This window comes from Oreochromis niloticus, linkage group LG4 (genome assembly GCF_001858045.2).
Source record: "Oreochromis niloticus isolate F11D_XX linkage group LG4, O_niloticus_UMD_NMBU, whole genome shotgun sequence".
Classification (NCBI taxonomy): Eukaryota; Metazoa; Chordata; class Actinopteri; order Cichliformes; family Cichlidae; genus Oreochromis; species Oreochromis niloticus.
This window is the reverse complement of record NC_031969.2, coordinates 25,838,000-25,851,402: the sequence shown is the minus strand read 5'-3', so window position 1 is coordinate 25,851,402 and position 13,403 is coordinate 25,838,000. Positions and strand designations below refer to the sequence as shown.

The 13,403-nt window shown below is 41.6% G+C and overlaps 1 protein-coding gene across 1 annotated transcript; it reads left to right on the top strand.

The window, feature by feature from the left end:
• Positions 1-1,597: 1,597 nt before the first annotated feature.
• Positions 1,598-7,577, top strand: wnt9b (wingless-type MMTV integration site family, member 9B). Its single transcript, XM_003442171.5, has 4 exons — positions 1,598-1,825; positions 2,247-2,500; positions 3,923-4,188; positions 5,576-7,577. The coding sequence occupies exons 1-4, from the start codon at positions 1,740-1,742 to the stop codon at positions 6,035-6,037; spliced, it is 1,068 nt and encodes a 355-aa protein (XP_003442219.1). The 5' UTR covers positions 1,598-1,739; the 3' UTR covers positions 6,038-7,577.
• Positions 7,578-13,403: the final 5,826 nt, after the last annotated feature.

Below are 13,403 nucleotides of genomic sequence, written 5' to 3'. Positions count from 1 at the left end.
TGAAGATGTATTGATTCATTTGAAGAGAAAAAATTCAAACTTTTTGGTTCAAATCATAATTAGTACAGAGGAGGTCAGGAGAGGAGCATGTACAAAACACAGTGGAGACTCCACAATGATTTGGAGCTTCATTTTAGCCAGTGGTGTTGGGAGTCTTGTCAATATTGATTGAACTATGAATTCAGTAAAGTATCATCAGGTTCTGATCCAATACCATGGGTAGTGTCTGGTTTGCAACAGCTTCCCTTTTCAGCATGATGATATGAAGCTACACTGAAGAATAAAGGCGACCATCCCAAATATTGACTTTCAAGCTGGTCAGTACAGTGCAAACTCGGTTTTTCCCATATAGACTGTATTCCTGTGTATGTTTGCATACATCACCTATTTTTCTAGCAAAATATAAAGAAATTAGGGTTTGCTCAAGACTTTTGCTGAGTACTGTAATATGTTGGCCTCTGGATGGATATATCCACTATATAATTAATAAAACATTAATAAAGTGATATTATTGATTATTAAGCTATAATTTACAACAAAATTTGACTGTCTTTTCCATTAAAGGATGGGACTGCCTTAACAAAAAACCCTTGCCTCCTTCTTTAGCTTAAATGTGAAATGTAGATACACAACCAAAGCATTAGTATTATTGTCTCTACGTTCATTTGTATTCCCAGATTTATTCTTTGTTTAAAAAATCCACTAGATGGGGCTCCATCCATGCCTGTTTTTTCTTTCTTTCTTTTTTCCTTCGACTGTTTGGGACCAGATGGGATAAGTTTGATTGGAATAACAGACTTCAGTGTCTGATTCTGTCCTTTAATTTCAGAACTATTTTCAGACACGGATCCTTTGCTTCCTATCCATGTGGTTGTTTTTTTGTTTTTTTTAAACCTGGCTTTCTTTTTTTCTTTCAGCGTGTTTGCAGGATGACTGAATTTATAGTCTTTAATAATGCAATATAAGAAATTATATGTGTTAACCAAAGAAACATCGTTTTGCTTTCTGAGCCCCTTTGATCAGACAGATGTTTGCTGTTAGATAACCATCAGCTTCAGTTGTGGTTGACGAACTATCTCAGCCTGAATCCATAAACATTTGCTCACTATTCCATATATTCATTCACAGCCTTTAAGCTACCATTCCATAAAACAGGTAACCATTACAGCAACTGCTTGTCTTTGTTTACTTAGCAATTTTGTTTGTTTATTGCTAGCTGGCCACACTGTTAATCATTTCAGCTAATAATTTCAGTTTTTGATTACCACTTTTGGTAGGCTATTGCAGTTTATATAGTAACTACAGATCAATTTCAACCACTTTCCCCCGTTTTAATCATGCATATAGACCCTGTGTCTGAACAGTTCTACTGCTTATTCATTGCTTCAGGTAACTGACAGTCCTACACAAACGTTAGATTCAATCACGACTTTGATTAAGTTTTTATTATTATTATTATTATTATTGTTATTATTATTATGAGCTGATCTTGCATCTTCTGGGTGGCGTTACAATGGGAGGGAACATACAGTAGCAATGTTGAGAGAATCCAATGACGGTGCGGCAGGATGATGAATCCTCCCCTAATAGTCCTTCCTCCCAGCGGACGAGAGCGCCTGGCGCAGCGGATTGAGAGTCTGTGTGCATGAGGGGCCCCTTAAAGAGAAGCGCCGAGCGAACGGCACGGACTTTCTCTATTGAAGAATCAGCGAGATGAGGAACAGCGCCAACCCGGCATCATGCGCTCCAGGCTCCCGAGGACCGCCTGCCTATTGCGAATCATTGCACTCTGCATCCTTCTGTCGCACACTGCAGCTTATTTTGGGTCAGACGATAAACTTTTACTTGCACATTTTATCTCGGTTGTTTGGCTTTTCTGTTTAAATCTTTAGAAGTGATCACAGCCACAACCTTTACAAGCTTTAGCCGAATTACGCACGCGTAATTATATTTTTATAGGGCTGTTCAAAATCCATGTACACGCTAAAATGTTCCAGTGAAACAAACAAATCCATATTCGCAATTTCAAATGTATTTTCAGGTAAATGAACATAAAAGTTTTATTCTTGGATTTTCTTCGAGAGAGAAAATACCGTTGTGGGAACACATTTGTAATAACCACATATGCTGGAACGGTGACAGAATAGTTTCATTACTGTGGTACAGGACGCAGTGTTTGTGTATTTTGTCACACACATACAATTTCTAATGTGATTTCCCCCCCCCCCCCTCTTCTATAATCATAGACTGACAGGTCGGGAACCCCTGGTGTTTTTACCAGGCCCGTTTTCCAATGAAGCTCCATCGGGAAAGGCCCACCTGAAGCAGTGCGAACAAATGACTCTGACGAGGAGACAGAAGAGACTCTGTCGCAGGGAGCCGGGCTTGGCCGAGACGCTTCGGGAGTCGGTGCGCCTCAGCCTCCTTGAGTGTCGGTATCAGTTCAGAAACGAACGCTGGAACTGCAGCCTGGATGGCCGGGGAAGTCTTCTGAAAAGAGGTGAGCCACTTTAACACTTTCCTTAATTTTGGGTTCTTGCTCAAGGTCACTGAGAAAGTCTGAAATTCTCTTTAATCCAACTACAAATTATATACGTCTTCGTCTTTATTTACCTGCAGTGCATGGCTGAGCAGTAAGTACAGGATGTTTTATAGATAAGCACACCTGTAGTGCTGCAGGCATGTTTTTGTCGACATAAGCTCATCAATTAAAAAGTCAAAAATGAAAAAAATTAACCAGTAAATAAATTTATGCGTAAACTTTTTATCACCAGTTTAACAGCTGTAAAAGTTTGTAAAAAAAAATAAGGTTTCTTGTTCAAATTTAATGAAATAGTTTAACTGATATTTTATATTTTATTTCAAACAATACAGGTTTTACAAGCCCTTTTCTCACACAGGGAAGCAGCTTTTTCAATTACATGTATTACATGCTGTACAAGATAGAAACTGAATATACACCCGTTTATAAGGTCTTACAGGTTATTTGTTTTGTTCCTAATGGTTTTTAGTTGCATTTCTAAATAAACAACTGAGACATGAGCTTCAACTATTTGCAGCAAAGTGCTGAAAATCATTACTGTATATAAAAAAAAGTTTGGTAAGTTATTTTGCTTGAGAAAACCAGTGACAAAATTAATTTTCTTCATCTCATTTAAAGATAAAAAATATTCCTAAGTCATTCTGTAGTACCAAAGAATTTGTCAAGATAACACTCGGTAACTCCTCTGAACCCCTTGACTTGATACAACCTTTTAAAGTTTTTGAGAAGCTGCTTACTTGAATACTTTATAATTTGCATGGCTTGATACAGCTATTGATCACCATATTGCATATAGCTCAAAATCCCTGCTGTGCACATAAACTCCTTTAGGATCTTCCAAGCCTTATGCATATGGATATCACTGTGTGGGAGAACATGAACAGGTCAGCACAGAGGTAATGAGGGAGTAGAAAGCCAAGAAATGTGGTGCGGTGCAGAGCGCTCAAGCCCTGTGGTTATTTTTATCTCGGGAAAGTGGCCATTCCCAGAGGAAAAGGGTGGCGTGATTACCCACTTTCATCTTGGAAAATCCTTCCTAGTCAAAATAATAATTAATTGGATCAAAATATACCGTGGTGATGGCTCTGGGTGAAGCAAATAACAGTGCAAAACCAAAAGGAAATGTCAGGAGAGGAACTGCGACGTAAGAAAACTTGCAGAATTGCTGATGTTGTTGTAAACCCTGACAACGCATCGAGTCCTCTGTAAACATTCTGGCTTAAAAGGTTAATCGGTGACGCAAAAAGCATTTTGTCGTAAATTTGTTGTTTCAGAGAAAATGTTTCTGAGCACCAATAGCTTTTGCATCCAAAGCCTTGAAAAAATGTAGCTTTAAATATTTTTTCTTTTCTTCCACCTCCCCTGATCCCTCTGCCACAGCTTTCAAGGAGACTGCATTCCTGCTGGCAGTGTCCTCTGCAGCACTGACCCATGCACTTGCCAAAGCATGCAGCTCAGGTCGAATGGAGAGGTGCACTTGTGACGATTCCCCCGGGATCCAGCATCGGGAAGCGTGGCAGTGGGGGGTCTGTGGTGACAACCTGAAATACAGCACCAAGTTTCTCAAAAAGTTCCTCGGCCAAAAGAGGGTCAGCAAGGACCTGAGGGCTCAGGTAGATGCCCACAACATCAATGTTGGAATTCGGGTAAGTGTAGAAATATTACATCAATTATTCTGCAGCAAAACAGTTTACTCCTTGAAGCCTGAGACGACAAAACGTACGCCTAAGCAACACTTAGCTCGATTAGTTGTTCTGCAATTTTACATGACAATTACGCCTCTGACGCAGTCCAGAGTATCAAATGTTATTGAACTGTAATCCTCGCCTCTATATTTTTCATGGTGCCAGCCAGATAAATGCTCTCTGATTTGGTGCCGTCATCGGCCCGAGCGGATAATACAGAGGCAGAGGGTGAGGCAGTTGTAGTGAGGAGACAAGATGGCTGTGGGATGGTTGGAGCCAGGTGTTTTCAGGCATGATAAAGCTTGCTGTGCGGGCCAGCAGAAAATTAAAGGTCTCATTTCAGAGAGAACGATTATAACCGTGGCCTCTTTTTAATATACGAGCAAGCATTTTTTTCCACTTACTGGATCACTGTGCTCTTCATAAATCCACCTAATGTTCATAACCACCACTGTGTAGCTGTGAAATAGCAGGCCCCAGGGTCCTACTCCTGTAGCTCACACCTACACAAGGCTGATGAGGAGAAAAAGGAAAAACACAACTATCTTATCTAATCTTTACTGAGTTAAATGTTTTCCTCAGTTGACACCAGTGTGGCCAGAAGAGACCAGGAGCCGTGTTAACAAAAACTTAAAGTGCCGGCATCCCTCATCTCACATTAATGGTGCTCTGAAGCCCCTGAGGGGTTCATACCTGCAAAAGGAGGAACTGAGCAGAAGTACCTAGAAGTACCTCGAAGTACCCTCTGGGTCTCTCTGTATGACCTGTCTCTGGCCCCTGCAAAGACAGTAGCTCTCAGGCTGAGTGATTGCTCTCATCACTGACCATCAAGCTCAGTGAACTATTAACCTAAATGAGGGGCACCACTACCAAATGCTGCATTATGTTTTTGGCACTTCTTGTGCAGAAATTCTTATCGATGTTTTCCATGAGCAGGCATGTACTAAAAACAGGGTGGAGAGATTCCACTCGCCCCTGTTTGTCACCTCTGCCTCAGGCTTTAGGAAAGAGAGGCAGGAGAGAAGCCGACAGAGCTAGTTTCAACACACCGAGGAAAAAAAAAATAGCAAGAGCTGTCCAAGTGAGAAATGTGGGGTGAAATATGACATGCTGAACAGTATCTTTCAATCCATTATGTCAAATTTTTGACTGAGGTGAGCTAAAGGCACATATCGGTGGACCACCACTCCTAACCCCCTATGCACCCTGCAGGAAATTGTCTCACTCTTGCCAGATAGACCTCCCAGATAAGAGGCCAGGTAATGAATCAAAGTGAAGGAACTGACATTTCTTCCCTTTTTCCCTCCAATTCCTACCCCCTGCCCCCTAACCTCCCATCTTATCCCAGGCAGTGAAGAGCGGACTGAAAACAACCTGCAAGTGCCATGGTGTCTCCGGCTCTTGTGCTGTACGGACTTGCTGGAAGCAGCTGTCTCCTTTTCACGACACTGGACGCCTGTTGAAGTATCGATACGACACTGCCGTGCGAGTGCTGAGCGTCACCAACGCAGCCACCGGGGAGACCGAACTCGCAAGCCCCCGTCGCCAAGGTCAGAGCCTCCGGACTACCGACCTGGTCTACCTGGAAGACTCCCCCAGCTTCTGCAGGCCCTCTCGCTACTCCCCTGGTACAGGTGGCCGTTCGTGCGCCAAAGACACAAGCTGTCAGAGTCTGTGCTGCGGACGTGGTTATAACACAGCCATGCGCCTCACCAGCCTGTCTTGCCACTGCCAGGTGCGCTGGTGCTGCCACGTGGAGTGTCAGACATGTGTGAGAGAGGAGGAGGTGTATACCTGCAAAAATGCATAACTGAATGATGAGATAAAGACATTTGCAAAGACCTGAATAAAGAAAAGAATGATCCTTTGAGTCAATGGAAAATGTGATTAAAAAAAATGAATCACTGATCATGGACATGACTGAACTGTAATCTCCTATAGACACTTAACACTAAGGGATTGTGAACTGCATGGAATATACAAATGTAATAATATTATACTGCTGGTTATAGTCACTAAATTGATATGCAACAGCTTACTGTAGGTGAGGATGTTTTCAAACTACCCTGCTTTTCTCTCGCTGGATGCACTGAAATCTCACTCTCCTGAGGATGAGGAGGGAAAATGCTCTTACAGCAGGTACTGGACCGGACTGGAAGACACCGGATGCTGAATCCTGTCTGCAAGGAAGCTCTAAAAGGGATTTTGTTGTGTTGTAATTGTCTCCCTCCATTTCACTATTTATTGTGCCAGTTTTGTTGTACTGCTGCTTTATATTTTAATTCTTGGAATCAATTGTTATCAATGAGGCTAAAATAGCCTCAAAAAGGAACCTACCTGTCTGACTTTCTGTCTGCTGTGGTGAACTTTTAGCTAAAGTTCAGTCCTGACTAAAAAGCACTTAAGTTGCTCTTGCTTCATGAGATCCTATGTGCATTATGAATTGTTTGTCTTTAGGTCTAAATATATGATTAGAAAGAATCACTGGAAGCTTTGAGTGGCGATTAATGCCACACAACCTACATTGTAACTGATGCATGAGAAGCTTATTGTGCAAGCAGAGAAGCTGGCTTTCAGTTGCTCTTATGGAAATGTCTATGGAAATCTTTACATGTGGACTAATGTGGGCTCAGTAGAACAAAGGGAAATACCTGGGGCAATAGTGAGGGAAACACCAAACACTGTGGTTAAAAATCACTTTTTTGCTTAATTTATCAGCATACCAGCCTGGCTCTTCTAATTTCGCTGTTTATAGAAGCACACACTTTGCTATGCTTTCAAGTTTAAAATTATTTGGCCAAACCATTTGGTCTTCAAAGTCTAATTTAGCCACGTCTTTGTTCTGAATGCCTTTGAAGTGGGCTAATCATGCTCCTTATTTGCTCAAATTGCTAATCAAAGACAATCACCCACTTTACTACCCTTATATATTCAACTTCAATGTGTCCATGTGTGCAGGTCAAAAGTGCGTGCCGGACCCCAAAGGTTGGTTTTTATTGGCCAGTTAATGTTTTCTCTGAGGGACTCTGAACTGTATATATATAATCTGAGTATAACTCATGTCAGGGGTCCTGGCGTCTGACAATGTGGAATCATAATTTTCTACCTCACTTCATCTTTTGGCAAATATCAGTAAGATTTATGAGCTATGCAGAGTTATCCTCTCTGTAGATACATGTTTTCTCCTCTGCATTCGTTATAAATATCATATCTGAGATGTTTGTACAGTTCTTTTTAATTTGGTAATATATGAATACTCATTTTTCCAAAGCAATTTTTATAAAAATCTAGTTGCTTTACATTCTTATTTAAAACAAACAAGGTTAATAAATGGACAACGAGTCACAAGGCCTACGTGTTTGTTGTGTCTTGCTCAGTTGCTGCAGGCAAACACACTAAACCATGCGCACATGCACACACTTCACACGCAACAAGGAAGCGAGCGCAATACACCTGCCCGAAACACGGCTCCGTGCATCGACTGAGCAAAAACCACTTCCTGCTCATGGTGCCCTGGCCTCCTTTTCATCTGAAAATCCTGTGGTCGTGCTGCATCGCCATCAACCGCCCAACCAAAAGGCGAGGGGTGTGTGTGTGCGGAGAACACGCTTACAGGTGTTGTGCCTCTGGCCAGCACACCAGCCGCGATGACAACCATAATGCAGATGATGACAAAGGTGGTGACTCAGAGGAGTGCTGTCTTGCAGAGCATTTGACCCCAATTCACCATTAGAAAGTTACAATCGACCGCCCCACAACGATGATGAGAGCAGTTTATGTGCTATTATCCCTGAATCATAACTTTCCACTCATTTGCAAGGCATCAGTGAACCTACAGCATACAGAGGGCTATTGTATAAGGTATTTATAGTGTGCTCTTTGGTGCTTTTGATGTTGCTCTCTAATTACTGTGATTACGCATTATTATTCCTTATTAGAACATTCACTTAAAACCCAAAGCATTGCAGTAAATTATAATGATAATTTTTTAAATTACTTTATATTATTGATATACAGCAAGTTATTGTTGGGTCAAATTAGTTTTTAAGTAAGATGAGTAAACTTGTCTTGGCTGTTCAGATTTTTTAATGAATTTTTTCGGACTACCTTGCATAGAAGAAAAAAAACAGCTGTTTGCTTTAATGGCAAAACTTTATGGAGAGCCAAATGTCACCTTGGGGAAATAGGTAAAGGGAAAGGTTAGCTTGGGTAACAGACAAAAAAAATCTTAAAGGTTTTCTTGTTTTTGCTTAAAACTATACCAAAACCAAACATATGTATGCAAATATTCAAAGTTTCAGTTTTACTAAACTTCATGTATTTTCACTATGATACATATCCGGCTTTAGTGATTTGAATTCTGACAGCTTGTTAAAGCCACTGCAGAGCCTTTAAAGGTATTTTACCTCAAGCAATAAAATGCACCACTGCTTACTATGAAATCACCAGCGGCTTACTCTAACTCTGACTTTATGATATTTCACCTTTTTTGTTTCCCATAGTCTTTAGAAAATGCTTTACAGTTTCACATACTTTCCCAAAGCCTTCCCAAAGCTGACATGATCATTTAAAGAACCACTTGGTTAAATAGGTCAGCTTTTTTTTTAGATATTGAAGAGTTCATATTTTAGTGATATGTGATTTCCACTGGACCGCAGCAATATTCTTCGGTCTGTCCAACAACTGTATTGTATTGCCTTTTTGAACCTTTGGATGTGTCCTTTGCTGCAAAACTAATTTCCCTTCTCAGACAATAAAGTTGAAAAATTCAGTTCAGCAGTACACAAAATGCGTCAGCATCTCTCCAATGACTGAGGTCAAGCCAGTTCATGTGGTCAGACTACTGACTCACCACATTAACTCATCATATTATAATAATCCAGATCAATATTTAACTTTATTCATCATGAATGTCATGTATTAAAAAGCTGCAGGATAAAGAGCAAGACGAAGGAGTGTGTCACGGAAAGAAAGGTGGAGCAGGGTTTAGATATTGAGGGACATGAAGGAAAAAGATGAGGATGGAGGGATGAGAAGGGATAGCGTGTGGCCCCGGGAGGCCTATCCCCTGCTGCTGCTCTTGTTGTTTTATAATGAACTCCTAAAGCTTTCATTTCCCTCACTACCCTCAGTGGAGGGGGCGCAGCGATGGGAGCTGCTGAGTCCACGGCCAGATTCGCACGCACAAGCCCCAGGGGTGGGGAGCTTTGAGCTGGGTGGGGGGGCTGGACTGAGCAGAGGTGCAATAGTCAAGCGCCAGTGTATGTGTTTGAAAGAGTCCTGACAGCAGACAGGTGAGGGCAAAAAGGTTTTTGCATATGTGTGTGTGAGCATACTTGCCGTGTGCACACCTGTGGTCACTTCAGCAGTGTTTGTAGTGAGGTCCTCGTGTGCGGGTGTGGGCTATAGTCACCCTGCCGTGTGCCAGAGCTTCTCTCTGTCTGCCTGAGACACTGAATAACATAGATAATGTAGGTTAAGGCTGATGGTAACACTATCTCCTGTGTCTGCACTGGCTCAGTTCAGGTAAAGGTTACTATGCCGGGCTGGGCTGCAGCAGTGCACCATGCTGTGATAGATGAAGATGAATTGGCAAATCAGGGCTGGGGCATTTTGTCAGATATGTATTATATTTGCGTTGCTTAGCAAAAAGATATTATCCATAGAGACTTACATAGCTTTCAGGTTTATACATCACTCATTTGTGTAAGAAAAGTAGATGTTAACTCAAGCGTGGAAGGCTTGGTAGATACTTTGCTCAAGGACACAAAGCGTAGTCCTGTCCTGTAATCGAAACCTCTGAGCCCCAGGTCAAACATCTACACCCTACAAGACTTCCGCCTCTGGAGAGGAGACTCTTAGACAGCATTGGAGCTGTGCCTAATGCCCACACCCTGACATCACACGGAGATAATTAAATAATGAAGACAACGAGGAGAGGAATGGATTTGGTGAAGAAGAAGAGGAAAAAGAGAGATACAGAGAGTTGTGAATACAGCATGGGGTAGGAATTTGGAATGTGAAATGACTAATGCAGTTGCTCAACCCACAACAAGAACATGCACTGCCTAGAGCTATGACAAGGCTGAGTGCATACCTCTAAGTCAGAGGCTGGGTTGGACTGGGATGATGGCTGAGTTCCTCGCAGTAGGTGATGAGATAGTGCATGCCTGTTTGATGGTCAATTAAGCGGGCACAAGGTTTAAATGATGAATAGTTTGGTTTGTTCACCTGCGGATGGAGAAAAACAAGAAGAGCTGACAGGTATTACAATACAAATGATTAGTTTATACAAATTAATATAGGATACTAAATCAATCAAAAGAAAAATATGAGGCTTTGCCTTAGAGCTGAAATTTACTGACAAGGTAATCAACTGAAAAATGAATGAGGATCTATTTTGTTTGTCAATAAAACATTTAAATCATTTTCTTTTTATTTTGTCTCTCATAAATTAGAGTTGGAAGGGATAAGCAATACCACCAGCCTCATGGTTCTTTAGGGGAAACAATATCACCTTTTGTGGATCTTCACATTTTTCAAAAATTAGTTTGATTTCTTCTAAACTGAACTGATTTAATTCCAATTTAAATCCTTCTAAGCTTATAGTGTTTTTAAGCATGTTAGCACTGTAGACAGTATAATAAATGGATGGAGCTTGGTCTAAAAAGTGAACACCACAGGCAGTGGCTTAAGCCTGCATTCTTTTTCACTGTCACCAAGGGGGGACTCAAAAATAATGCGGTTATATATAGATTTGCGGCAAAATAGTCCTCATCTCCCTTGTTCAGTGACCTCACTAATTGATCCTGATGACTTCATGAGCTTACACACTGAATAGAACATTAGGTCCATCAGTGCATTCATTTGCTCTCTTCTCTTTCCCCTCACCCCCAAGTGGGGGTGTCCAGTTGCCGTCCCCTGAGTCCAGTTCTGTCAAAGGTTTCTTCCTGTCAAGTCAAGTCTGTTTATTTATAAGCACATTTAAAAAAAGACAAGGGTTTATCAAAGTGCAGTACAACTAAAAAGAATAGAGCAAGTAAAGATGTGTCTTCAAGTGGGTTTTAAAAGATGTCGAGAGTTAGTGAGGTTCTATCCCCTGCAACAGATGCAACTATAGCAAAAGCCTGTGTCATCTGTGCTTTAGGCTCAGCTCACCTTAAAGTATGCATAGTTTTAAGTTCAGAAAGAGGGTGCGGATTGCAAGGGAAGATCTGATTATTGCAAGGACTTTACCTAACAGTATAAAGCACCTCAAGGGGACCGTTCTTGTGATTTGGTGCTATACAAATAAAACTGAATAGAAATTGACATGAACTGAATTCATTTTATGCAACTTGTCCAGGTTGCAGGGGGAGCAGTTTAAGCAGAAACACAGAGACTTTCCTCTCCCCAGCTACCTCCTCCAGCTCTTCCAGCGGGACTTCAAGGTGTTCCCTTGCTGACCAAGAGATATGATCTCTCCAGCATGTCCTGGGTCTGCCCCGGGGTATCCTCCCATTAGGACATGCCTAAAACATCTCACCTAGGAGTTACCCAGAGGGCGTCCAAGTCTGATACCTGAACCTTCCCAACTCGTTTCTGTCGGTGTGGAGGATTTAGTGGCTCCTACTGAATGACACCCATCTTTGAGGGAGAGCCCAGACACCCACAGAGGAAGTTAATTTCCTTGTATCCAAGATCTCTACCAGTCACTACCCATAGTTTGCAGCCATAGATTTTCCAGTAAGTTTCAAGCTTTGATTTCACTCTAAGATCTTTTGTTTCCAAATGTCTTCCTTCTCCCTGAGGTTTGGGTTCTCAAACCTGTTGAGATTCATTTGTTTTTGTTTGAGCTACCCATCTGTAAAGTCTTGAGACTCCTTCACAGGTTGTGATTTAATGGTTTGGACAAAAACATTCCACAAACACATACAAACACCTGCCAAAGTACTCAAAACTGCAATGACAGCTCCGATGACACATTTACAGGCAGACTCACACAGAATGGGTTGATTTCTGGTAGTTTAAAAAAAGTATAACACAGGAGTGCTGATGAACTGGTTTTCCATAACAAAGATACCCACAGATGTTTACCAGATTCCTCTTGAACTGTCCATTCTCAAGCCCCACAACTACCCACCCATTGGGAAGCTCCTGTGGGAGGCTTTTCTCATGCTGCTCCACAGAAACACCTGCAGCACCAACAGAAGAGTTTACATGGCAGCTGCTGTGATAAGAGCCCACACACCTACATAACTGACTCCTCTGCTCGATATATGGCACTCCTCTTGCTTTTTCTCTCACAGCCACATGTGCGCGCACACACACACACACACATATACACACAGTGACCTCCATCACAATCAAAACAAAACTTTCCCACATCAACTATGTCCAGGGAAGAAAAACACAGATAATGTTCTGAGCTATGTCTTCTCCCCAACCGGCAACATCTTTGAAAAAGAAGTCTGGTATGTTGCCTGTGATTATTTGTGATACCAATACCTACACAATTATGCTGTCTGCTGGCTTTATTTCCACCAGTATTCACAATTAAATCATGGAGCTAGACAAAAACATTTCTTTTGAGCTCTGTATACCACACAATTTTGTTCACACACACAGCGTAATGATGAGAGCGTGGTTTTAAGTGGTTGCATGACTGTGGGAAGGGAGCTGTCAGGCCGGGGAACCCCGGTGCAGTGCTTCGTGCCACTGCTGTTTTTAATCGCATCCTCGCAAAGATGAAATCCAACCACAGGGGTGGACAGCATCTCTCATCCTCAGAGGTCTTAGTGTCACAGGTGGTATAACCAGAGGGCTGCATATCTGTGGGTATGTGTGTATGGGTCTGACACCTGTATGATCACTTTTAGGAGAGAAAAAAATACAGCATACCAGGAACCAACAGAGGGAGACAGTAATGCTGATCACCTGTGCCCATTTCAGAAGCTTAGTCTTCTCCACTGAAGAGAAAAAAGGTTGAGGGGAACCACAAATCTACAGATTTACAAAAATGCATTTGACTCAAATCATGTACAAGACCTTAATAGACCAAATATTTCTTAAATAGCACTAAATCAATACCAAATAACAAATAAAAACTTTAGAGTACTTTGAAATAAAAAGAGTAAATAGAGGGCAGTTGTATTTCCACACAGCCTGCAGCAATGGGCTGATGTAAGACAATCACC

Excerpts from the sequence above, each read along its gene's own strand:
- wnt9b (XM_003442171.5), top strand. The coding sequence starts at position 1,740 with ATGCGCTCCAGGCTCCCGAGGACCGCCTGCCTATTGCGAATCATTGCA. Across the intron at positions 2,501-3,922 it reads GGGAAGTCTTCTGAAAAGAG|CTTTCAAGGAGACTGCATTC; the intron begins GTGAGCCACTTT and ends CCTCTGCCACAG. Across the intron at positions 4,189-5,575 it reads ACATCAATGTTGGAATTCGG|GCAGTGAAGAGCGGACTGAA; the intron begins GTAAGTGTAGAA and ends ATCTTATCCCAG.